Source organism: Bubalus bubalis, chromosome 11 (genome assembly GCF_019923935.1).
Source record: "Bubalus bubalis isolate 160015118507 breed Murrah chromosome 11, NDDB_SH_1, whole genome shotgun sequence".
Lineage (NCBI taxonomy): Eukaryota > Metazoa > Chordata > Mammalia > Artiodactyla > Bovidae > Bubalus > Bubalus bubalis.
The window spans coordinates 23830361-23857416 of record NC_059167.1 but is presented as its reverse complement, the minus strand read 5'-3'; the positions used below and the strand labels follow the sequence as shown (position 1 = coordinate 23857416).

The 27056-nt window shown below is 42.5% G+C and overlaps 1 protein-coding gene and 1 non-coding gene across 2 annotated transcripts in view; both read left to right on the top strand.

The window, feature by feature from the left end:
• Positions 1 to 27056, top strand: part of ARG2 (arginase 2) — a 35067-nt gene that overhangs the window by 5775 nt on the left and 2236 nt on the right. Inside the window, exons 3-7 of the mRNA XM_006056176.4 lie at positions 17961 to 18138; positions 20530 to 20689; positions 24709 to 24803; positions 24978 to 25082; positions 26250 to 26386. Of these exons, the coding sequence (XP_006056238.2) occupies positions 17961 to 18138; positions 20530 to 20689; positions 24709 to 24803; positions 24978 to 25082; positions 26250 to 26386 (675 nt within the window). The remainder of the gene's footprint in view (positions 1 to 17960; positions 18139 to 20529; positions 20690 to 24708; positions 24804 to 24977; positions 25083 to 26249; positions 26387 to 27056) is intronic.
• LOC112577853 lies at positions 12576 to 12684 on the top strand. Its single transcript, XR_003102055.1, has one exon. It is a non-coding gene; the product is annotated as a U6 spliceosomal RNA (small nuclear RNA).

Below are 27056 nucleotides of genomic sequence, written 5' to 3'. Positions count from 1 at the left end.
TTCCCTTCTCCAGGGGATCTTCCTGACCCAGAGAAAGAACCCTGGTCTCCGACATTGCAGGCAGATTCTTTACCATCTGAGCCACCAGGGAAGCCCACAATTTCATTAATTTGTATATTCAAAAAATTTGAGCACTACAGGGGAACTAAAAAGCCTCTTGATGAAAGTGAAAGAGGAGAGTGAAAAAGTTGGCTTAAAGCTCAACATTCAGAAAACTAATATCATGGCATCCAGTCCCATCACTTCATGGGAAATAGATGGGGAAACAGTGGAAACAGTGTCAGATTTTATTTTTTGGGCTCCAAAATCACTGCAGATGGTGATTGCAGCCATGAAATTAAAAGACGCTTACTCCTTGGAAGGAAAGTTGTGACCAACCTAGATAGCATATTGAAAAGCAGAGATATTACTTTGCCAACAAAGGTCTGTCTAGTCAAGGCTATGGTTTTTCCAGTGGTCTTGTATGGATGTGGGAGTTGGACTGTGAAGAAAGCTGAGTGCTGAAGAATTGATGCTTTTGAACTGTGGTGTTGGAGAAGACTCTTGAGAGTCCCTTGGACTGCAAGGAGATCCAACCAGTCCATTCTAAAGGAGATCAGTCCTGGGTGTTCTTTGGAAGGACTGATGCTAAAGCTGAAACTCCAATACTTTGGCCACCTCTTGCTAAGAGTTGACTCATTGGAAAAGACCCTGATGCTGGGAGGGATTGGGGGCAGGAGGAGAAGGGGACGACAGAGGATGAGATGGCTGGATGGCATCACCGACTCGATGGACATGAGTTTGTGTGAACTCTGGGAGTTGGTGATTGACAGGGAGGCCTGGCGTGCTGCAATTAATGGGGTCGCAAAGAGTCGACATGACTGAGCAACTGAACTGAACTGACTGAAGCTTTAGGTACTAGAAATACAATAGTGAACAAAACAGAAATACCTGTTATCATGGAACTCTCATTCTAATGAGGGGTGGTTGGAAGCTGATATAATTAAAACATACAGTATGTCAGATGTAATGACATAAAGAAATAAATGAATGTAAGGGTTGGGGGATGGGGTAAGCATTGCAGATGTAGGTAGGAGGCTTCACTGAGACGGGGTCCTGTGAGCAGACCATTGGGAGATAAGGAAAGGAACCATGTGCATATCTGAAAGAAAAGCATTTTAGGAAAAAGGTAAGTGCAGTAAGTGAAGTGGAAAGACCCTGAGATAGAAACTGCCTGGAATGTTGAGGGAACAAAAAGCTACTCCTAAGGTGGTGTTGGAGAAGACTCTTGAGAGTCCCTTGGACTGCAAGGAGATCCAACCAGTCCATTCTGAAGGAGATCAGCCCTGGGATTTCTTTGGAAGGAATGATGCTAAAGCTGAAACTCCAGTACTTTGGCCACCTCATGCGAAGAGTTGACTCACTGGAAAAGACTCTGATGCTGGGAGGGATTGGGGGCAGGAGGAGAAGGGGATGACAGAGGATGAGATGGCTGGATGGCATCACTGACTCGATGGACGTGAGCCTGAGTGAACTCTGGGAGTTGGTGATGGACAGGGAGGCCTGGCGTGCTGTGATTCATGGGGTCGCAAAGGGTCTGACACGACTGAGCGACTGAACTGAACTGAACTGAAGGTCCTTCTAGTGGTTGTCTTGTGGAAAGGGGAGGGCCTTTCTACACTCTCATCTCCAGTTTTTCAAGAAAAGCCAGAAATCTGGGTTCTTATAGATTTAAGAAAAACATGATATCATAAAATGGAATATTGAGTCACAAAAATGAATGAATTGCCAGTTCATGCTGCAAAATGGATAAACTCTGACAGCATGATGCTGAGTGAAAGAAGGAAGAAGACCACATATCATATAAATCCATTTATATGAAATGTCCAGAGCAGGCAAATCTATATAGAAAATGATTAGTGGTTCCCAGCGACTCAGGAGAGAGAGAATGGGGAGTGACTGCTAGTGGGTCCTGGTTTCTTTTTGGAGTGTGTTAAACATTTCTGGAATTAGTAATTTGCTAATTAATGCCTTGGCACAAGTACACATCATTGATGAGCTTGAATATAGGCAAATCTATTATAGGCATTACTGGGTGGGATTTGGCAAATTTTAATATAACTGTATCTTTCCTGCTTAGAAAAAGGCAGCACAGAATTTAACTTACATCTTGTATTTCAAAGTTGTTTGATAGCTAACCTTTATTATGTTCTAGGCACTGTGATAGGCTTTTGCTCTTATGGGATCCTTACTCTTAAGAGCAAATTATGACATTAGGATGGCTAGCATCAAAAATAAACAACAGTTGTTGGTGAGGATGTGGAGCTATTGGAACCCTTGTGCACTGTTGGTGGGAATATAAAATCATTCAGGTACTGTGGAAAACAGTATGGCATTTTCTCAAAGTTAAAAATAGTTAATACATGATCTACAAATTCTACTCTGGGCACACATTCAACGGAATTGAAAAACAGGGTTTCGAAGAGATGTTCATATACCCATATTCATAGCAGCATGCTTCATAATAACAGCCAAACAGTGGAAGCAACCAAGCGTCCCTTAATGGACGAATGGATAAACAAAATGTGGTACAAACATACAACAGAAAATTAGCCTTAGAAAGGAAATTGACATATGCTATAACATGTTGAACCTTGAGCATTATGTTAAGTGATATAAGCCAGTTGCAAAAAGACATACTGTATGATTCCATTTATGAGGTACCTGGAGTAGTCAGATTCATAGGGGCGAAGTAGAATGGTGGTTCAGGGACTGGAAGAAGAGGGAATGGAGAAAGATGGTTTAATGGGTACAGAATCTCAGGTTTACAAGAAAGAGTTCTGGAGATGGATGGTGGTGATCATTACCTAGCAATGTGAATGTACTTAATACCCCTTAAAAGTGATTAAGATGGTTATTTTTATGTGTATTTTACCACAATTTAAAATTTGAAAATGTATTATAATATTCTAAGAACATGGAAGTTCACTTGAGGTTGTAACTTCTTAGGGACATAATAATGCTGTATGCTTGAAATTTTTTCAACTTGTTATTTAGCACACTGTTCTATAAATAAAAACTGAGAATGGAAAAAAAAAAGTATGGCCTGAAGGTCATACAGTCAGCAGTAGAAGTAGTTGAGAGCTTCACAACTTGCCATATACCACCTAGCCCCTCAGTTGGGGCAGTCAGCTGCTTTCTTGGTTCATCATGGCTGAATAAGCTGAGTGGCCCCATCATAAAGGTATGGTCTCCAGCGTCTTCTGAAATTCCTGTATTTCTCATGATGACTATTTCAAACCTACCCACAATTCTCCTATTTTTCCAACTCAAGTATGAACTCCCTTAACTTCTAGCTCTTCTCCCCATCATCCCCCCAATTAGTTGTATCTACAAAGATGTTATGACAGTCTCCTTAGAGGATGAGGTATCCAGTCCTTTCTGAATAGACAGGTACAATTGCATGTGATGAAAGTCCCAGATAACAGTGCTTTAAGAAAAACAGTTCACTCTCCAGAAAATAGAGTATAGAGAGAAGTCAGAGCTGGTTTGGAGGCCCAGTTCTTTGACATTCAGACCTAGATTCTTATCTTGCTGTATTACCAGCAAGGCCTCTTAAGGTCCCTTAAGGCTGTGGCCTCGTTTCTGGTGGCAGGATGAGAGAATGAACCAAGAAGGGCAGAGGGAGAGCCTACACTTTCCCTTAAGGGAAGTTCCCAGGATGTTGCTGGAGGATGCCGCTGCTTGTCCTCTTGGCCCCAGCATGTTGCATGGCCACAGCCAGCTGGAAAGGAAGATGCTGAATTTAGTCCATTCTAGGGGGTCACGTCTCAGCTATTAATAAAATTCTTTCTGGAGGAAGGGAAGAGCAGATACTGGACAAGTGATTCTTGGCCATGCCATCTCCCTGTGGTCTAGAGCCTGTCCCTTTCTACTTCCTGAGTGCCCTTGTTCCAGCACTTAGCCCTTCTTTCCCTTGTTTCTCAGCACCTGTCTACTAACCTGTCCCTTCAATAATTCAGTGCAAATCTTAACCACCTCCCACCCCTGTCTGCCAAATGTAGCCTTCCAGCCCTTGTCCGGTATTTTGCTTCTCTTCAGAGCCACTGTCTTAGCTTCCCCACTGCCTTTTTACACATCTCCTTGCTATAACCGGGTGTCCTGGGCCATCACTGCAATGAAACTGATTTTGCTAAGGTCTCTGACCTCCTACTTTCTAATACGGTAGATTCTTCAACATTCACATTTGACACTATTAACCATGCCATCCTTATTGAAGCTGACACCACCCTCTTCTGCTTTTAATTCTTCGGGTTTCTTTGCAATATTCTCCGCCACCTACATGTTGGTATTCATCAGGGTTTTTGCCCTTGATCCTCTTGCTGTATGCTGCCTTGGTTGGCAGTTTGTCCATTTCCATGGCCTTCCTGGTACTGGTACATTGATGCCTCCAGAGCTTTATCTCCAATACTTAAAATTCCCTTTCCTTCCAGCTCCAAACTTATATGCCAGCTGGCTTCCATGTATCTTAACTTTTTTATTATGGAAGTGTTCAAACATAAGAAAAGTAGAGATGGTAACATAATGAATTTGATGTCTATCACCTAGTACCGATTAGCCATACCTGGCAATGTTTCTCATCCCACCTCCATACCTTTTGAAGCAAATAACAGACATATTTTTTCATCTGCAAATATTTCATTGTATCTCTTCAAAATTCAAGAAAGCTTTAAAATTAACTACAATATTTACTGCATCTAAAAGAAGTTAGTATCAAATACAGAGTATCAGGGAAATATAATTTAAAAGAATCTCTCAACTGAGAACCTGTCCACAGAGAAGGAAAACAGTTTATTTTTGAATAAGCATTGAATCAGGCAATCTGCTGAAAAATTACAAAGATAAAGAAATCTTACTCTTTTCTATAGCCAAGCAGGTGCAAGTACAATCCATGTTTTCCAGATTAATAACTAGTCCTCCAGTTAGAAGGCTTTGATAGTTGACCTTATGTCACAGGGCTTCCCATGTGGCACTATTGGTAAAGAACCCACCTGCCAATGCAGGAGACAGAAGAGACTCAGGTTCGATCCCTGGGTCAGGAAGATCCTCTGGACGAGGGCATGGCAACCCATTCCAGTATTCTTGCCTGGAGAATCCCATAGACAGAGGAGCCTGGTGGGCTCCAATCCATGGGATTGCAAAGAGTTAGACATGACTGAATCGACTTAGCATGCACACAGTTATATCACATGTTCAGTTCAGTACAGTTGCTCAGTCGTGTCCAACTGTTTGTGACCCCACGAACTGCAGCACGCCAAGCCTCCCTGTCCATCGCCAACTCCCGGAGTTTACCCAAACTCATGTCCATTGAGTCGGTGATGCCATCCAACCATCTCATCCTCTGCCATCCCCTTCTTCTCCTGCCCTCAATCTTTCCCAGCATCAGGGTCTTTTCCAATGAGTCAGCTCTTCACATCAGGTGGCCAAAGTATTGGAGTTTCAGCTTCAACATCAGTCCTTCCAGTGAATACCCAGGACTGATCTCCTTGCAGTCTAAGGGACTCTCAAGAGTCTTCTCAACACCACAGTTCAAAAGCATCAATTCTTCTGTGCTCAGCTTTCTGTATAGTTCACCTCTCATATCCATAAATGACTACTGGAAAAAATATCATATGTAGTTCATCCTAACTTTATCATGGAACTTGGAGGGACTACTTTAGTTGACTGGCTTTATCTGGAGGGGAAACAAACATCTCACATCTTAACGTGGGAGGTAGTTTTTTGGCTAATTGAAGCAAGGAGCCCACCATCCATGCCCTTAGAACTGGGAGGTTGAGACCCTGGATGTTTGCATTTCAAAAAGTGGTTCCCAGCTCCCTGAGGAAACATTCCTAGGTTATGAGGCCTATTTAGTTGTAAAGATTACTTGCATGTGAAAAGGACAGAGAAAGAAATTCTGAAACACAGGGAGGGGAAAAGTCTACCCTTGTTTTCAACAGGGATAATTAAGTCTATTTTCAATTTGTATCTGTCTTTGCACAGTTAAGATTCACAGTGCCCAACTGATTTACACTTGTGGTTGATCTGTAGAGGAAACTAGGTCTTTCGTCTGTAGAATCTCTCAGCTTGGATTTTGCAGATGGCATCCTTGTAGCATTCTGTGACATGTTCTTTGTCCTCTGTATTTCCTGTCAACTGGTTACTGAATCTAGATTCTTGGTCAAATTCAGGTCCAGCTTTTTGGTTTTTTTCCTGGCAGTTCTGCTTCTTGTGCTCAGTCACATTTGACTCTTTGTGGGGCCATGGACTGTAACCCACCAGACTCCTCTGCCCGTGGAATTTCCCAGGCAAGAATACTGGAGTGGGTAGCCATTTCCTTCTCCAGGGTATCTTCCCAACCCAGGGATCAAACCCAGGTCTCCTGCATTGCAGGCAGATTCTTTACCATCTGAGCCACCAGGTGACATGTTTTCATTCAAGTGATGTCATCAGTCACTGAATACTCGTTGAGCCTTTAACTTGTTGAATTGAGCCATTAACCCACTCCTGTGTATGAGCAACAGGATAGTCTCTAACACCCCAATGTCAGTGCATCCAAAACTGAACTTACCATCATCTCTACCCCCTTTCCCTGTGCTTTCTTATCTCTGGTGGTAGCAGAGCCAGAAAGCTGGAGGGCAAATCCTTTCCCCCTCCATAGCCCTTTTAAGTATTGCTGGAATCTTGTTAGTTCTCTCCCACCGCCTTGTCTTTATAGCCCCTCTGGCAGTGGCTCTTCTGCAGGCCAGGCAGTTTTCCAGAGGCCACCGGATCACCAGATCTACAGTGCAGATTTGATCTGTCACCTCCTGACTTGAACCTTAGTAGCTCCTACTGCATATAGAACCTGAACCCTGCCTCTTCCCGCTTCATCTCTCTGCAGTCATCCTTGATGGTCCCTGGGCATTGCTGTGTAGGGCTGAAGGCATTATGTGCCTTTTCTGCTTGGCAAGCCTTTCTCCTTTTTTTCCTGACTAAAACCTTCAAGATTCAGATACCGACTCTTCTGAGATGCCCTCTTGGCTCATCCTGGGTCTGAGTCAGCACCTTCTCGTGACTCTTCCCATCACACCCTGTGTATGACGGCATCATCACAATTAGCAGCGGTCTGTGCTTTCCCCGCCTGTCTTCTGACCAGGCTGTGAGCGCCCTGAAGGCTGCAGCCAGGCGCACAGTCAGCACACAGTCAGCTTTTGTTGAAGGAAGAAATGGGGCAAAGCATTCTAGCTGTATTCTGGAACTTCATTCCCGTCATGACCCATGGCATTTTCCTGGATCACAACTTCCTTTCTCTCCAAATGGTTTGCTCCTCAGAAGCCCCCTGGTTTCCCAGATTTTAAAAATGTATGACAATAAATAATATATCAAATTGATATATTATCAGATTATATATATTAATCTATATATCTGTCATGTATCAAATTGTTTAATTTTTACAAGGTGTTGGGCTACCAGTTGAATGAACTTAGTCACACTAAGTGTTGGTAAGCAGCGATGGCCAGTTTTTGCCTCCTTTTTTGAAACATGCTTGGTCTTAATCTAGAACCTGAGTATACAATGATGACTGCTTCAAGTAAGGCTGACCTCTAGTTGCTTTAGACAGAAGAGGCATTGTTCCTTTCATATCCAAAACTACCGTTCAGAGGCCTAGAACCTAAGGGATTACTGTGGTTAGTTTAAATAACTTAGTCCTTGAATAAATTTACTTGTCCTCTGCATTAATGAGTAAGCTCTCCTGGTAGGGAGGGTGTATTCCTGTAATAGATGTAGTAATGCTAAGATCTGATGAGAAGATAGCATCTTTCTGGCTCCCTCCTCAATCCCAAGAAACCAGAATTATGGAATAGGAAAAGAAGTAGAAAATACCTTCCTGTGTGACTGAGAATTGAGTCACAGTGGGGTGTGGCATTGTGGTTAGGGCTTTTGGAGAATCAGTTTCCCAAATGAAATTGGCCGTGCCTTTCAATTCTTTTGTAGGGAAGGTAGAAATTTTGAACTGTGTGTGAGAGCTGGACTCCTTAGGAGCCATTGTGATGAGAAATCAATGGGCCTATGTGTATTTGCTACTTCTCACCGAAAACCCTTGTTCTTCTCAAAAGGACATAATCATATTACAAACAAGTTTTGGGAAGTCTTAAATTACACCATCTGTTGTGAGAAAAGGGTAGGGTGGAGAGAAAAACCACAAAGATGCCTCATCTCGTTGAACTAATACCATGTGACCCTTAGTGTATGTAGGCTTTTCCTTGTTCCGATCAGATCAGTCGCTCAGTCGTGTCCGACTCTTTGTGACCCCATGAATCGCAGCACACCAGGCCTCCCTGTCCATCACCAACTCCCAGAGTTCACTCAGACTCACGTCCATCAAGTCAGTGATGCCATCCAGCCATCTCAACCTCTGTCGTCCCCTTCTCCTCCTGCCCCCAATCCCTCCCAGCATCAGTCTTTTCCAATGAGTCAACTCTTTGCATGAGGTGGCCCAAGTACTGGAGTTTCAGCTTTAGCATCATTCCTTCCAAAGAAATCCCAGGGCTGATCTCCTTCAGAATGGACTGGTTGGATCTCCTTGCAGTCCAAGGGACTCTCAAGAGTCTTCTCCAACACCACAGTTGAAAAGCATCAATTCTTCGGCGCTCAGCCTTCTTCACAGTCCAACTCTCACATCCATACATGACCATTGGAAAAACCATAGCCTTGACTAGACGAACCTTTGTTGGCAAAGTAATGTCTTTGCTTTTGAATATACTATCTAGGTTGGTCATAACTTTCCTTCCAAGGAGTAAGCATCTTTTAATTTCATGGCTGCAGTCACCATCTGTAGTGATTTTGGAGCCCAGAAAAATAAAGTCTGACACTGTTTCCACTGTTTCCCCATCTATTTCCCATGAAGTGGTGGGACCGGATGCCATGATCTTCGTTTTCTGAATGTTGGGCTTTAAGCCAACTTTTTCACTCTCCACTTTCAATTTCATCAAGAGGCTTTTTAGTTCCTCTTCACTTTCTGCCATAAGGGTGGTGTCATCTGCATATCTGAGGTTATTAATACTTCTCCCGGCAGTCTTGATTCCAGCTTGTGTGTTCCTTGTTACCTTATTTTAACTAACAACTGTGTGAGGGTAGGCACACTTAGAGACTGAACTTGGTTGGAGATCTTGACTCTTCTGGGCAGTCACAGCCAGAGGACAGCGATTCTTTCCTTTGCATCTGTTGTGATCACATGAGCCACCCTGGCCACCTGGTCTCCAAGCACTGTGCTTTTGAATAGTGTGGAATGTGATCGGTCTGGTTTGTTGAGGTTCCTTGGGAAACTCACTGGGGTGCTAGCCCAGGTCTGGGGCAGGGAGCTACACATCTGGACTGGTTCACTGGCAGAGCCTTAGTAGTCACCCGCCCTTTCAGTCCTTCCTGGAACAAGGTGAAGTATCAAGAATTTAAAAAAGAAAAAAGATCACATATTCTGAAGAGCACTATTTTAGCCCCAGGGATCGTCGCTATCTCTTTCTGTGGTTAGATAGTGAAGTAGCCTGAGGTCTTGTCAGCATGTTAACAACAGATCTTTTTCTCAAAGAAGCTTAACAGTCTTGTTTGGAATGAAGGAAAGTGGTTATGTTGCAGTGACTTGTGAAGCCAGAGGAACCCTCCTCTTCTCCCTGCCCCTGCCTGTGTTGGAATCAGGCTGCCATCTGTCCACTGAAGATCTGAAGATCTGCCTGAGAAAGCTGAGCTGGCTGGCTCACCATGGTCTAGAAGTGCCTGGAGGGTTGACATGAGTTGGGTACAGAGGGGCACACATTACTAAGCCTATTCTCAGCAGGCGATGCCCTGTTCTCCTTCGGCAAGAAGTTCAGGTGTAGCTGGAAAGCCAATTAGCAGGAAACAATATAAATATGAATATAATATAATATAAATATAAATGGTGTTGCAAGTCATCTCTTGTTACATGTCTTGAGCCAAACTTTCGAGCTTGTTTTGTGTTGGGGTTTTTTTTACACCAGGATCACAGTCACGCACAGGCATCTAGTAACACCACATCTATATCAGCTGATCTTGAGGTTAAGTCCGGTATGTGTTAGATGGACATGTCTGGAGTGACCAGCCTGGGTGCTGGGATTAACCTTCCATCCTCGAGCCCCCTGTGCCACTCTCCCTGGCCTTCCTCAGCTGTGGTCTTAGAGTAGCATTGTAACTGTTTTCAATAAGTTGGTCTTCCAGGTACAACTTTGAGGTTCTAAGAATTAGCAGGTGCAGTCCTTTTAAAATACCAGGAATTCCCTTTCTGTGGGATGAAATCTGCCATGTACAATATATGAATCTGTAACTTTAAGAGCCACCAGTGTTCTCCTGGCGCCAAATGAGAACTCAGAGTCTTCGTTTTTCTGCACGTTTCACTGACTCATTATCCCTGACAAATCATAAGCACTCATCCTGTTCAAGGACAGTTCAAAAGACTGTACACTAATGGACTTCCCAGGTGGCTCATCTGCCTGACAAGCAGGAGACATGGGTTCAATCCCTGGGTCGGGAAGATCCCCTGAAGACGAAATGGCAGTCCATTCCAGTATTCTTGCCTGGGAAATCCTGGACAGAGGAGCCTGGCGGGTTATAGCCCATGGGGTCGCTAAGAGTTGGACACGATTTAGCGACTAAACAACGGCACAACAATAGACTCTTAGCTTTACTCCAAGTCTAATATTCTGCCAATAGGCTCCCTGTGGCTTGCTATACTCACCCACGTGTCAGCCCACTTGACCCATCTCTCTTGACTTGCTGGAGGCCTTGGGAGCAGCTAAAGCTACCTGTAAGTACAAGTAGAGCAGCAGAGAGAACAGGGTGCCCTTCTGCTGTAGAAATGCCTGCTCACTCATGATATTCTTATCTGATCTCTAACCAAAGGAGGATTCAGGCATGCTCTGAACTTTAGGTGCCATTTACCTTTGTGGAATTTCTTCTGCAGTATGTGGATGATGATACCAACAGAGGAAGTACTGAGGATTAGCAGCTCTCCGTAAAGCATCTAGCCAGCACTACATGGTAGGCAGAGAGAGACAAGTTCTGCTCCTTTCCCTTGTTTCCTGTCACTGGCTTCTTTCAGGGATTCACTGGTGATGAGGGCCCTGAAATAGAAGTGCTGTTCGCAGACATTGCTAAGGTCAGATAGGGCTCTTTTCATTTCTTCCGGTTGCATCATTCTGTGGATGCACTTGTGTTCTCGTTCCACTCCGATGGAACCTGAGAGGTTTATCAAGGCCAAAGGTAACATCCAGGCCTAAAAGATCAGAGTAGTAGGCAGTGTATTTTTATTTCCAGCACTGGGGAGAGAAGCAATGAGGCGGTGCCAGTATATATAGGGCTTGACTTTTTTCCCCACTGCAAATGAAAAATGAGAGCCCTTTCCAGTTGGTTCCAGATCTATTTGATATGAGAGCTTCCTTGGAAGTTTCGAATTTATTTCATCTTACAGTACCTTCTAAAAGAGGAAAGAGCAGCAATGGAATATTGTGTCTCTTCCAACTTAGACTTGCAGATGAGTTGACCTGAAGGACAAAAGATTTGAGAAGAGAGAGCTCCCTCCAGCATGGTAGCTATTCCATGTTATAATATGTGCAGTTTTCACTATTATTCCAAGATTCATTAAAATTGGTGAGACCATTTCTTGTTTTTTGAACCAGAAAATTTTCCATTAGCACTCAAAGTAATTGCTTTAACTTTACTCAGTTCATCCTGCTCTTAACAAAAAAATTAACCTCCCATCAACCTCTCTACACCTCAAAAACAGCCTATGGGTCATAATTTATGTTCCCTATAACCTAATATTGCTTAGCTCCGAAATGCAGACATCTCATTCTTATTAAATTGTTCAACTGTTTCCAAACAAAGCATACATTTCTTCTTTCAGGTCCTCATTTTCTTTAGAAACCAATCTTAAGCTCTGTCCACCAGTCCTTTGGGTGTTACAATGCTACTGGTGCAGCAGGCATTACAGGAGAAAGCTGCCTCAGTCTGCATCAGGATGGCATGGTTCCCTCACTGATTCAGCTCCGTGATGAACTAGAACAGTTAAGATCAGCAACATAAGCTTTCATATTTTGAGTTCTTAATCACTTAAAGATTATGGCAGTGGAATTATCCAGTCTCATCCTCTTCTGGATGTGAAAACCTAGTTTGCTGGCCAGTGCCATCTATGCAGGAATGATGTGCCACTTCTAGGCCGGGGCCTTTAAAAGCAGAGGTGTGCCTTCTTAGTGCCTTCTCCCTCTCCACCTGCCTTGAACCTGGGGAGACTTAACCTTAGCCGTACAAGATGACAAGCTCCTAAGTGTGGCAGACCCACGAGCCAGAAGGAGTCTGGTTTCTGAATCATATAGAGGAAAGCTGCTTGCTGACCTAGAATATCGAACCCTGGATACTTAAATGAACAAGAAACCAATCTAACATGTATATGTACGGCTGAGTCCCTTCATTGTACACCTGAAACTATCACAACATTGTTAATCGACTATACCCCAATACTAAATGTTTTTGGTGTTAAAAAATATATATAAAAAAAGAATATTATGGTGCTTGCTTCAGCAGCACATATACTAAAACACTGAAACAATTCAGAGAAGATTAGCACAGTCCGTATGCAAGGATGATATGCAAATTTGTGAAGTGTTTGGCCACCTGATGCGAAGAGCTGACTCATTTGAAAAGACCCTGATGCTGGGAAAGATTGAGAGCAGGAGGAGAAGGGGATGACAGAGGATGAGATGGTTGGATGGCATCACCGACTCAATGGACATGAGTTTGGGTGGACTCCAGGAGTTGGTGATGGACAGGGAGGCCTGGCATGCTGCAGTCCATGGGGTCGCAAAGAGTCGGACATGACTGAGCGACTGAACTGAACTGAAAAAACAAAGAATACCATGAATTTTGTTTAGGCATAAAGGTCTACAAGGACAGACTAGTCAAACTTGGGAAATGGGATAAGGGACTTTGACCATTCGACACTTCCTTGACAATTTTACAAAAATTTCTATTGTCAATTAGGAAGGAAAACAACAATAGAGTAACAAAATTTTCTGGTACAAAATTCACTCATTGTATAAGCCCTTTGTTGTCTACCCGATCCTCCCTGAATTTCCTTTCGCTTCTTTAGCATTCACTGTTCCTAGTCCTTACTTGGACTTTATTGTGGAAATCCAGGAGCAGAGCTGGGAGTCATACAGGGTGGGCCACTCAGGCAGGGCCCTCAAGGTATTAATCCCTTCAAGGGGTCTGGTCCTCAGCTTTGTGGATCCAGGAACAGAAGTCTTAAAGTGTGCAGCAGAGTTTATCAGACTTTCACACCCAGAGACTGATGCTAACCATGATGTATAAACCCAAATGCCCATCTGTACATAATTACAGTGAGCAATGGTCCTTCTGACATCCACTGTCAGAAGAGGAAGTCCTCTTGCTGGTATGAGGGCTGCTGGGAAACTGAGTAAGCAGAAGGCTGTTTGGCAAGCAAGGAATCGGAACCCACCATCCAGGCTGTGAATTAATCTGGTGATTCACTCCACAGTTTACTGACCAAAATCCTTTTATGAAATTCAGTCTCTCTGCCATAGAGAGTGTTGCTTTTAAGACTGCCACATTCTCTTAAGGTTCCTTTTAGGCTTTCTGAAGCTTTATTCTGATAAGTAAACAATAGTGAGCCTAGTTAGTACTGTTTCTGTCGCACTTATCAAAGCCTACATCCTATATTCCATGATTGGACTTGAGCGTTCCTCAAGTTCTGTCACTTAACCGCGAGGCTGATCACTTTAGTTCTCATTTATTTCTTATTGGTTATGGGAGGATTAAATGAGTTAGTCTTCAAAAATTAGTATTATTTACTTAGATTATAAACCCTTTCTAATTATACACCTAACATAAAACACCTAGGAAGAGCCTAAATGCTTGATGTGGTTTAAGGAGATGCTGAGAAAAACATGGATAGGGAAGTTAAAGGGGCTTCCCAGGTTGTGCTAGTGATAAAGAACCAGTCTGCAAATGCAGGAGACTTGAGAGACATGGGTTCGATCCCTTCATTAAGAAGATCTCTTGGAGAAGGGCATGGCAACCCACTCCAATATTCTTGCCTGGAGAATTCCATGAACAGAGGAGCCTGGCGGACTACAGTCCATAGGGTTGCAAAGAGTCAGACATGACTGAAGTGACTTAGCACTGGAGCACTGGAGGGAAGTTAAAACATCCAAGTATAGGCATTGCCATCGAATCTGTCCAGCACAAGACTGTCTTGCAACAGTGGCAAGACCTAATATTAACTTGAAAGTTAATGCTTCATTTCTCCTAAATCCAAAGTGTCCTTCTGTATTTTGAGATTCAATAAAGTACATAGTGACCTTCAGTTCAGTTCAGTCACTCAGTCGTGTTCAACTCTTTGTGACCCCATGGACTGCTGCACTCCAGACTTCCCTGTCCATCACCAACTCCCAGAGCTTGCTCAAACTCATGTCCATTGAGTCAGTGATGCCATCCAAACATCTCATCTGCTGTTGTCCCCTTCTCCTCCTGCCTTCAGTCTTTCCCTGCATCAAGGTCTTTTCCACTGAGTCAGTTCTTCACATCAGGTGGCCAGAGTATTAGAGCTTCAGCTTCAGCATCGGTCCTTCCAATGAATATTCAGGACTGATTTCCTTTAGGATTGACAGGTTTGATCTTACAGTCCAAGGGACTCTCAAGAGTCTTCTCCAACACCAGTTCAAAAGCATCAATTCTTTGGTGCTCAGCTTTCTTTATAGTCCAACTCTTCACATCCATACATGACTACTGGAAAAACCATAGCCTCGACTACATGGACCTTTGTTGGCAAAGTCATGTCTCTGCTTTTTAATATGCTGTCTAGGTTGGTCATAGATTTTCTTCCAAGGAGCAAGTGTCTTTTAATTTCATGGCTGCAGTCAACCATCTGCAGTGATTTTGGAGCCCAAGAAAATAAAGTCTGTCATTGCTTCCACTGTTTCCCCATCTATTTGTCATGAAGTGATGGGACCAGATGCCATGTTCTTTGTCTTTTGAATGTTGAGCTTTAAGCCAGCTTTTTCACTCTCCTCTTTCACTTTCATCAAGAAGCTCTTTAGTTCCTCTTTGCTTTCTGCCATAAGGGTGGTGTCATCTGTGTATCTGGGGTTATTGATATTTCTCCCAGAAATCTTGATTCCAGCTTGTGCTTCATCCAGCCTGGGATTTCGCATGATGTACTCTGCATGTAAATTAAATAAGCAGGGTGACAATATACAGCCTTGACATACTCCTTTCCTAATTTGGAACCAGTCCGTTGTTCCATATCCAGTTCTAACTGTTGCTTCTTGACCTGCATACATATTTCTCAGGAGGCAGGTCAAGGTGGTCTGGTATTCCCATCTCTTGAAGAATTTCCCTCAGCTTGTGATCCACACAGTCAAAGACTTTGGTGTAGTCAATAAAGACATAGATTTTTTTCTGGAATTCTCTTGCTTTTTCAATGATCCAATGGATGTTGGCAATATGATCTCTGGTTCCCCTGCCTTTTCTAAATCCACCTTGAACATCTGGAAGTTCTCAGTTCACATACTGTTGAAGCCTGCCTTGGAGACTTTTGAGCATTACTTTGCTAGCATATGAAATGAGTGCAATTGTGGGGTAGTTTGAACATTCTTTGGCATTGACTTTCTTTGAGATTGGAATGAAAACTGACCTTTTCCAGTCCTGTGGCCACTGCCGAGTTTTCCAAATTTGCTGGCATATTGAATGCAGCACTTTCACAGCATCATCTTTTAGGATTTGAAATAACTCAACTGGAATTCCATCACCTCCACTAGCTTTGTTTGTAGTGATGCTTCCTAAGGCCCACTTGACTTCTCATTCCAGGATGTCTGGCTCTAGGTGAGTGATCACACCATCGTGGTTATCTGGGTCATCAAGATCTTTTTTGTATAGTTCTTCTGTGTATTCTTGCTACCTCTTCTTAATAATGACCCTACTCATGTCTTTTTTCTGTTTAAAAGACTTTTAAGAAAATTTTTTATAGTTGTTTTACTTGGTTATTTTTTTCTCTTGGTTCCCAATATCTTTGGTCTGTTTTCATATTCTACTTCTAGAACCTTTCCTTTTTATTTAGTCATTGAGATCTTCTCTGGTTTTGGATCTCTCATATGTTACTTTTTAAAAAGCAATGGTACACAAAGAAGATACACACCGAAGTCTACCTGCATATGCATCTTACCTTTAATTGAGAATAGGACAAGGCAGTCTGTTTTGCTTCCAGTATCCTTACTAGTGGTGACCCCTTGGTTGGGCTTACGTTCCAGGCCATTGTTGGCCTTATGTTCCAGACCATGGCTTCTCAAGTTTCTACATTCTCTCAGAAGTTTGGCTTTGGATTGAGTTTGGGTTTAAGAGGTAAAGCTCAAAACTGTACAACATTCAAGACTGGTCTGTGCTGGTCTTAATCCAGATCTTTAACACAAATCTCTGCAGACACTAAGATGTCTATCTATCACGTGACCTACCCCTTGCCCCTCCCCTCATCATACTTGGATCCCAGATGGAGAAGGAGGCCCTTAAGAATACAATCTGTTCTAACATTCTGTTATTCAGATATCCTGACAGTGTTAGATTATTTAGTCCTCACCCTAAATGTAACTGATTTATTGATATAAGTGGTTAAGATTGAAAGACTGGTACTTACACTAAAGATTAACATGTAGTTAATAAAGGTTAAGGCAGAGTGACTAATGTCACTGTGGGAATACTGTGAACCCTGCCTGGGTGGGAAAGTATTACAGCTTACTGTCCGAATGTACCAGTAGCTCATTTTGTTTGTTTTAAAGAGAAGTCTGTGCCTTTACTGGCCAAACAGGTACTCAAGGCGGATGAAGCAGGAGGAATGGGTGGCTCCATGCTTCCTGGGCTTGTAGGTGATGGAGAACTCGCCCAGGTAGTGTCCAGTAATCTTGGACTTGATTTCTACCCGGGTGAAGGTCTTGCAGTTGTAGCCACCCACCATCTGAGCGGGATGACTTCAGTACCTATGGCTTCTCTTTGGGTCAAGCCCCAAGATGGTCCTGGCCAGGAGCTTCTACCGCGGCCGTGGGGTGCCGTGCAGCTGTGTCACTGCATCAGCATGTCCAGCGGCTGGTGGTTGCTCATCCCTGTGGGTGAACTTGTGGAAGGTCCACTGCTGCCTGCTCCCCTTCTGCTGTCTTGTTGGCTCCTCAGAGAGGGCTATTTAGTTCTTAAAGTGTTGGAATCAAGAGGGACTCTTTGAGGTCTCAACTGCATAGTCTAGAATACACACTTTGGGGCAGAGGGCCTGAATTGGGATCCTGATTCTGACACCTGGAAACTGTGTGACCTTGGGGCCTTGCATCAGTTCCCTCACCTATAGAATGGCATACTGTAGTTGCCTAACAGGATTGTGAGTCTTAAGAATTTCTGTTGAGCAGTTGCAACAGTGTTTGGGATCTTATAAGTAATAATTGTAAAAGCCTCCTGAACATGAGAGATATTTAGGTACTCAGATTGGCCTTTTATTTTTTAAAAGTTGATATTATGAAAATTCCTATATTTGTTTTTTTTGTCCTAAATTAATGCTACTTGATTTTCTGTAAATCCTTGCAGTTCCTCTAGGTATTTTACTTTCACTCTGTAACTTGAGGCTATCTGAGCTCTAATTGAGACCAGTTTTGTGATGGGTTGGTTAAGTGAGTGAACATTTCTGGGTTTTACTTTCTAAAATTCAGATTTATCTGCAAAATGATATTCCTAAAAGGATCTACCCCACAGGATTGCTGGGAGGATGGAGAGAACCCTGCCACTGTCGTGTGAGGTTTTAGTTACCCGATGTGTACTCTATTAAAACTGTTATTTGTGGCCCCAGGCCAGTAAAAGGGGGAATAACATGATTACTCTTGTCATCCCTCATTCATTTCTAGGCTGCCACCTTAAAGACTTTGGAGATTTGAATTTTACTCCAGTTCCCAAAGATGATCTCTATAACAACTTGATAGTGAATCCTCGCTCAGTGGGCCTGGCCAACCAGGAACTAGCGGAGGTGGTTAGCCGAGCTGTGTCAGGTGGCTACAGCTGTGTCACGGTGGGAGGAGACCACAGGTAAGAGGGAGCCAGGGTGGTGGAGGGGCTGGACCGCATGGCTCATTTAGAGTAAAATACTCTAGAATTTCTAGGGCATCATGTACATAGCATTTTCATGTCTAAGATCAGGAACCACTTGAGGCATGCACAGTTTCCTTTGTAAGACGTGTCACATAGTATGAGGACAAGTTCAGAGTTAGACTAAGTAAAGTTTTTAGACAGTATGTTTCATGCTTACTTCTTGGAAAACTTTCTTAAAAACTTCTAATGACTTTTCATTTTGGTTATTTAGGAGAATTGGAGGGATTCATCAATAGGCTGAATTTATTTTAAGCATTTCTGCTAATAGGTTTTAGAAATGCCCCACTTAGCATGGGAACACTTTCTCTACCTCCACAGTATAGACCCTAGGTGGCTTACCCCACTGATCCTCCCTCCCAGTGAATCAGCATGCACTTTACTGAGCACTGTTCTGATGAGTTGTCAAGCAGTGCCAAGGAGTATTGGAAGCTTGTGATCTATTAGAATTAAATGAAATAAATACACATGGAACGAGGCAAAAATACTGAATTCTACATCTCAGAAGGAAGAGATCAGTCTGGGCTGGACTAGTCAGATTTCACGGGGGAGTATGATTTGAGCTAAGTAATGAAGATTTTTTTGGTAGAAAGAAAAATGGCATTGAAATACTAGGAATATCAAGCATTTAATACATAGTCTCAGTTAATCCTCAAAACCGTGCCATGAGGCAGATATTATTTTATCTAATTCACTGCTGGGTACAATGAGGGACAGAGGCTGAATAACATCTAGAGCCAGGAAGTAGTAGAGCTTGGATTCAAGTCCATTGTGACCACTGTGGGCAATAATCTTTTGAGATCAAATCTAGCAACTTCCCTGAGTTACTCAGCTTTTCAGATAAATTAACAGAACTGGAAAGACAGGTAGATTCCTCATTAAGAATAAGATTTTAGGTAGAGTAAGGAAGTCAGTCCCACATTCTCTACTGAAATTGATTAAATAACTCAAGGGTAGGTCTCTTGCTCTGAGCTGTGCTCTCTGAGCTCTGAGAGCTCATCTGTTGTCTCTTTCATATATTTATTGTCTCTTTTCTGGCTGGCTTACTATTTAGGGACCACTTATTACTGCAATTATAATCTTTGGTTTTTCTTTTGTTTGTATCAAGATTGCAGTCCTCTCATTGCTAAAACCTAGGTTGTCTGGAAGATTCTAGAAAGGAAGGGGTGTGTGTATAATCTGAACAGCTGAATATTTGAATTTGAATATTTTGAATACTTGAATTTGAATATTTTAAAGAAAGAGGCATTTTTCAGTCACTCAGCTCCCTTTAACAGTGTAACATACACTACTGCTTTGATCAACAAACCGACTAACATTATTATCCTTATCTTATAGAAAGGGAAATAGCAGTCTAGAGAAGTTAGATGACTTGTCCTATTTCACACAGTTCTTCCTAGAAAGACCCCCAGTATTCTGAATTGATCCAGTGCTTTTAGCACCATACCATGCTCTTTCTTGAAAAGGTCCTACATGGAACACAGGGCTTAAAATGCTACCTCAGGGTATACTGACCAAAAGGATGACTGGCTAGTTCCTAAGATGCTTAAGCTGCATTTCCCATCATCCGGAGGACAAGTTCTTTGGTTCCTGGGAAGCTTGGGCAGCTTTCCAAACACAATTTCATCAGCTGTACTCCTTCAGTTCAGACAGGATAGTTGGCTAATGTAAGCAGAGACCAAGGACAAGCAAAGCAAAAACCAGAAACACCTAATGGTACTTGAATGTCATGCTAATAGAACATGCAAGTAAACTTCTGTTTTATTCAGTGATCTAATGAGGTCTTTAATTGGGTTGCCCTGTTAATGTCTTTAAAAATGTTGACTTCTTGTTTTAGAAGTATCACATAATCTTTCTAAAAAGTGGTAATACAAATTTTTAACCTTAAAAAGTTAATATAACTGATTCTCTGTAAGTAATTTTTCCTGGTCTCTCAAGAGATATTAAGTAGTACTAGTGAGTTGTTACATACTGATCACCTCTTTAACAGGATTTCATTTGTTGAACAAAAATTTTGGGTCCTTTTCTGGGCCAAGACTAATGGATCCAATTAAAGGAATTTAGGGGCAGCAATGAACCTGGTACACCACAAGAATAACCAGTTGTCAGCTTTGAATCTTTACAGCCTTCCATTTCTCCCTGTCTTTCATTCAGGATTTGTCTTTGGGAATGACAGTCCCAGGGACCCTGTTCTTATCCAAATCCAGACTCAATCTAGAGCCTGACTTCACCCTGAGGACAAAGTGTGAGCTGTGCTGGCTGAGGATATTTGTTATTAATGATGTTTGCCAAGCAGGGGGCCTTTAAGATTATTTTATTTATTCTTTGCAGCCTGGCAATTGGTACCATCAGTGGCCACGCCCGACACTGCCCAGACCTTGGTGTGATCTGGGTTGATGCCCATGCTGACATCAATACACCCCTCACCACTTCATCTGGAAATCTACATGGACAGCCAGTTTCATTTCTCCTCAGAGAACTACAGGACAAGGTCTGTGGGCTGAAATGAAGAGAATGTAGAGCAGGTTGCAAGGGTTATCCTGGGGCTCTGAGAATCTAGTTCAGTAAGATTTCTGTGAAGGATAGATTTATGGTGATGGTAGTAATGTTCCCCACTTCTTCATTTGTTCACCAAACTTATTTCAGACCAGATAGTCCAGATGCTGGGGGCATAAGGAGGACTAGCACACGGGCCCTGCTTCTAGAGTGGCTCATAATCTCATCTCATAATCATAATCTCATCTCATAATAAGGGAATGTGGTAGTGGGCAGTGCCCTCTAGTGATATGGATATACCTACAGCCTGAAGAATTCTTGGTAAGAAGCTCCTGGGCCTCACTCTTGGACCCACCAGTCTAGAAGACAAATAAAACCATGATTACCTCAGTAATGTTTTCCCAGGCTCTTCAGAAGACTTGGGAGCTCATGCTACGCATGGACTAGAATCTGTGTATCCCTCCCCTCAGTAAGGGACCAAGTTAAACCAGGACAGTAAAAAGGTTATTCACTAGGCAGAATTCACATTTTGACTCTTGGGGACTTGAAACATAACCTGGTTCCCATCTCAAGAACCAATCTGTAAATAATTCAATAGTGTGCAAAGAGGTGGAAAAGATCTAGTCAGCAGTATTCTTGCTATTTAGGTAAGTTAATGAGAAACCAAGGCCACCTTCAGTTCAGGTCAGTTGCTCAGCTGTGTCCAACTCTTTGCAACCTCATGGACTGAGGCATGCCAGGGTTCCCTGTCCATCACCGTACTCCTGAAGCTTGCTCAAACTCATGTTCGTTGAGTCGGTGATGCCATCCAACCATCTCATCTGCTGTTGTCTCTTCTCCTACCTTTAATCTCTCCCAGCATCAGGGTCTTTTCCAATGAGTCAGCTCTTCACATCAGGTGGCCAAAGTATTACAGCCTCAACTTCAGCGTCAGTCCTTCCAATGAATATTTAGGACTGATTTCCTTTAGGATTGACAGGTTTGATCTCCTTGCAGTCCAAGGGACTCTCGAGAGTCTTCTCCAACACCACAGTTCAAAAGCATCAATTCTTCGGCGCTCAGCTTTCTGTATAGTCCAACTCTCACATCCATACATGACTACTGCCAGAACCATAGCTTTGACTAGACAGACCTTTGTTGGCAAAGTAATGTCTTTATTTTATAATATGCTGTCCAGGTTGGTCACAGCTTTTCTTCCAAGGAGCAAGCGTCTTTTAATTTCATGGCTGCAGTCAACCAGATGGCAGTGATTTTGGAGCCCAAGAAAAAGTCCGTCACTGTTTCCATTGTTTCCCCATCTATTTGCCATGAAGTGATGGGACTGGATGCCATGATTTTAGTTTTCTGAATGTTGAGTTTTAAGCCAGCTTTTTCACTCTCCTCTTTCACTTTCATCAAGAGGCTCTTTAGTTCCTCTTTGCTTTCTGCCATAAGGGTGGTGTCATTTGCATATCTGGGGTTATTGATATTTCTCCCAGAACTCTTGATTCCAGCTTGTGCTTCATCCAGACAGGCATGTTACATGATATACTCTGCATATAAGTTAAATAAGGAGGGGGACAATATACAACCTTGACGTACTCCTCTCCTGATTTGGAACCAGTCTGTTGTTCCATGTCCACTTCTAACTGTTTCTTCTTGACCTGCATACAGATTTCTCAGGAGGCAGGTTAGGTCAAGGTGGTCTGGTATTCCCATCTCTTGAGTAGTTTTCCACAGTTTGTTGTGATCCACACAGCCAAAGGCTTTGGCATAGTCAATAAAGCAGAAGTAGATGTTTTTCTGGAACTCTCTTGCTTTTTTGATGATCCAGTGGATGTTGGCAATTTGATCTCTGGTTCCTTTGTCTTTTCTAAATCCAGCTTGAACATCTGGACTGTTGAAGCCTGGCTTGGAGAATTTTGCTACTTTGCTAGCCTATGAGATGAGTGCAATTGTGCAGTAGTTTGAGCATTCTTTGGCATTGCCTTACTTTGGGATTGGAATGAAAACTGAACTTTTCCAGTCCTGTGGCCACTGGTGAGTTTTCCAAATTTGCTGGCATATTGAGTGCAGCACTTTAACAGATCATCTTTTAGGATCTGAAATAGCTCAACTGGAATTCCATCACCTCCACTAGCTTTGTTCGTAGTGATGCTTCCTAAGGCCCACTTGACTTTGCATTCCTGGATGTCTGGCTCTAGGTGAGTGATCACACCATCGTGGTTATCTGGGTCATTAAGATCTTTTTTGTATAGTTCTTCTGTGTATTCTTGCCACCTCTTAGTATCTTCTGCTTCTGTTAGGTCCATCCCATTTCTGTCCTTTATTGAGCCCATCTTTGCATGAAATGTTCCCTTGGTATCACTAATTTTCTTGAAGAGATCTCTAGTCTTTCCTATTCTGTTGTTTTCCTCTATTTCTTGGCACTGATCACTTGAGGAAGGCTTTCTTATCTCTCCTTGCTATTTGGAACTCTGCATTCAAATGGGTGTATCTTTCCTTTTCTCTTTTGCCTTGAGCTTCTCTTCTTTTCTCAGCTATTTAGAAGGCCTCAGACAACCATTTTGCCTTTTTTTTTCTTGAGGATGCTCTTGATCACTGCCTCCTGTACAATGTCATGAACCTCTGTCCATAGTTCTTCAGGCACTCTGTCTATCGATCTAATCCCTTGAATCTATTTGTCACTTCTGTATAAACAAGAGATTTGACTTAGGTCATACCTGAATGATCTGGTGATTTTCCCTACTTTCTTCAAGTCTGAATTTGGCAATAAGATTGAGTTGATGTTCTGAGGCACAGTCAGCTCCTTGTCTTGTTTTTGCTGACTGTATAGAGCTTCTCCATTAGACTGCAAAGAATATAATCAATCTGATTTTGGTATTGATCATTTGGTGCTGTCCATGTGTAGTCTTTTCTTGTGTTGTTGGAAGAGGGTGTTTGCTATGACAAGTGCATTCTCTTGGCAAAACTGTTAGCCTTTGCCCTGCTTCATTTTGTACTCCCAGGCCAAATTTGTGTTACTCCAGGTATCTCTCTTGACTTCCTACTTTTGCATTCCAGTCCCTTATAATGAAAAGGACATCTTTTTTGGGTGCTAGTTCTAGAAGGTCTTGTAGGTCTTCGTAGAACTGTTCAACTTCAGCTTCTTCAGCGTTAATGGTTGGGGTACAGACTTGGATTAGTATATTGAATGGTTTGCCTTGGAAGTGAACAGAGATCATTCTGTCATTCTAGATTGCACCCAAGCACTGCATTTTGGACTCTTTTGTTGACCATGATGGCTACTCCATTTCTTTTAAGGGATTCTTGCCTGCAGTAGTAGATATAATGGTCATCTGAGTTAAAGTCACCAACTCTAGTCCATTTTATTTCATTGATTTCTAAAATGTTGATGTTCACTTTTCCCATCTATTTGACCACTTCCAATTTACCTTGATTTATGGACCTAACGTTCCAGGTTCTTGTACAATATTGTTCTTTACAGCATCAAACTTTATTTCTATCACCAGTCACATCCACAGCTGGGCATTGTTTTGCTTTGGCTCCGTCTCTTCATTCTTTCTGGTGTTATTTTCTCCAGTAGCGTATTAGGCACTTACTGACCTGGGAAGTTCATCTTTCGGTGTCCTATCTTTTTGCCTTTTCATACTGTTCATGGGGTTCTCAAGGCAAGAATACTTAAGTGGTTTGCAATTGCCTTCTCCAGTGGACCATGTTTTGTCAGAACTCTCCACCATGACCCGTCCATCTTGGGTGGCCCTACAGGGCATGGCTCATAGTTTCACTGAGTTAGATAAGGCTGTAGTACATGTGATCAGTTCTGTGATTGTGTTAAGAGAAGGTATTTTATTCTTCATAAGACTATACTGTTCTGAAGCTGCCCTTCTGAATCATTTCCACTTCTATCAGTTCTTTCCCAGATTGTGTGTTTGCTGGTTTACACATACACTGAGGGTAAGAAGAGAAATCACACCACACACAGTGATTATCGTGGGGAGACTGAGAATCCCTGATGAGTTCTTCTCTTCACAGGTACCACAGCTCCCAGGATTTTCCTGGATCAAACCTTGTATCTCTTCTCCAAGTATTGTATATATTGGACTAAGAGACGTGGACCCTCCTGAACAGTAAGTTGATACGTTAGGGTTGAGTTTTGGGCCTGTCCTGGCCACTAATGTTCCATTTCATAGGTTATTTCTGGACTTAACCTGTTGTAGGTCACTATAAAGACAAGCCCCACTCCTACATCTGATTGAAAAACTGCTCTTTAGCTAAGGCTTCTTTCCTTGATATCTCACCAGTTTTATTTTAAAGAATTATGATATCCAGTATTTTTCCATGAGAGACATAGATCGACTTGGTATCCAGAAGGTCATGGAACAGACATTCGATCTGCTAATTGGCAAGTAAGTAACTACAATGGATGTCTACTGCTAGGTCCCAAAGGGAACAGGGCAGACTCTCAGTGGGCAGTAAACTCTAGCCTGTCTCTTAAGATAATGACCTTATAAAAACAAAACATACATATGAAAAAATTCAGATAATTCAGAAAGGGAGACTATGAAACTTGAGTCATGTTCTTCTAGGGCTGGGAGGGAAAACAGCTCTGGTGAATTTCTCTTTAGCTCCATTTTTAATGCTTATCTTTCGAGAGGAGAAGCATTCATTGTTCCAACTTTTCTCTTCTTCACAGCCTCAACTATTGCATCATCTGAAGGTTTTATATTAAGCAAATCTTGGTAGTATAGAAAGATGACAGGTGAATGCTAATCAAATGCTAGTTAAGAACATTTTCCCAGTGCTGAGTCTTCATTTCTGGGTGATTAATTGCCACCTTGGTAGTATACCGTTTCTTAAAGTGTTAAGAAGTATAAATAATTTACTATATAGGTGTTTACTGTATGTTACCTTCAACCATTGGATGCCTGGGCTAAACTAAAGTTGGAATTGGGAGATGGTTAAGATCGCAGTCCTAAGTTCAGAGCTGCTCTTCTACTCTGAGAGAATAACTAACTGTAACCTGGACCAATCCAACTTCAACTAGAATTTGTCAGAACCCATGTCCTATGGAAGTGAGGAATTCTCTCTATTGATAGTTCTTAATGTAAGAGGCTCTAAAGTGAAAGTGAAGTTGCTCAGTCGTGTCCAACTCTTTGCGACCCCATGCACTGTAGCCTACCAGGCTTCTCAGTCCATGGGGTTTTCCAGGCAAGAGTACTGGAGTGGGTTGTCATTGCCTTCTCCAGGGGATCTTCCCGACCCAGGGATCGAACCCGGGTCTCCCACATTGTAGGCAGACGCTTTACCCGCTGAGCCACCAGGGAAGCCCTAAAGCCCAGAGTAAATCAGAAATACAAACTGGAGTTAGTCTGAGGCACACAGAACTGAGGGCAAGACTATGAAGTGATGTGTAAGCACCTAACATAATAACTTTCAGAACAGGAAATCTGGAAATCTGCTGTATTAATAGAGTACTAGCATTAACAGCAACAAAACCAAGGAGTTGTAGCTGTAGGAAGGACAAACATCCAAGTACAGCCCAAATGACTTTCTCTTATTTTCCTCCTTTCAAGAAGACAAAGGCCAATCCATCTGAGTTTCGATATTGATGCATTTGACCCTACACTGGCTCCAGCCACAGGAACCCCTGTTGTAGGGGGACTGACCTATCGAGAAGGCATGTATATTACTGAAGAAATACACAGTACAGGTAAGCAGTGATCAACCTGTTAATTACCTAAGTAGATCTGCTGAAGCCTCTTGCCTGCCAGGGGATCTTTTCTATTATTACATGTCATGGAGACATTGTTTCTCTTTAAACTTCTATAGCTAAAAGCCATGTGGTCAGGCTAATAAGGAATCATTTAGAGGCATGTTTGGACCTGGCTGATAACAAAATACATTAGGGTAACACTGAGTAAAAAAAAAATATTGTCCACTTAAACACTTAATAAATACAAGAATAAACTGCCAAACTGATGTAGTTCTTTGCATCTGAATTGTATAAAGGCAGATGAAGACTAAAAGGCAAGGCCAAATAGTTCTAATTTTAACCCTGACACTATGAGACTGGTTCACTGGGAGTTAAGAACGTCAAGCTGAAGCTTCCCTTGAAGATATTTCAAAGCTGGACAACACCTTGTGCCCTTTCATAGAAGTCTTACACTAGAGCTTGTTTGCTAGGACCTGTAATATGGGGATACTGGAAGATGAATGGCTGACAGGAAGATCAGTAAACTGAAAGCTAGGGGATCAAGAGTAGCTACAAGGGGGAATTCCCTGGTGGTCCAATGGTTAGGACTTAACTTGGTGCTTTCACTACAGTGGCTGGGTTCGATCCCTGATTGGGGAACTAAGATCCCACAAGCTTCATGGTGCAA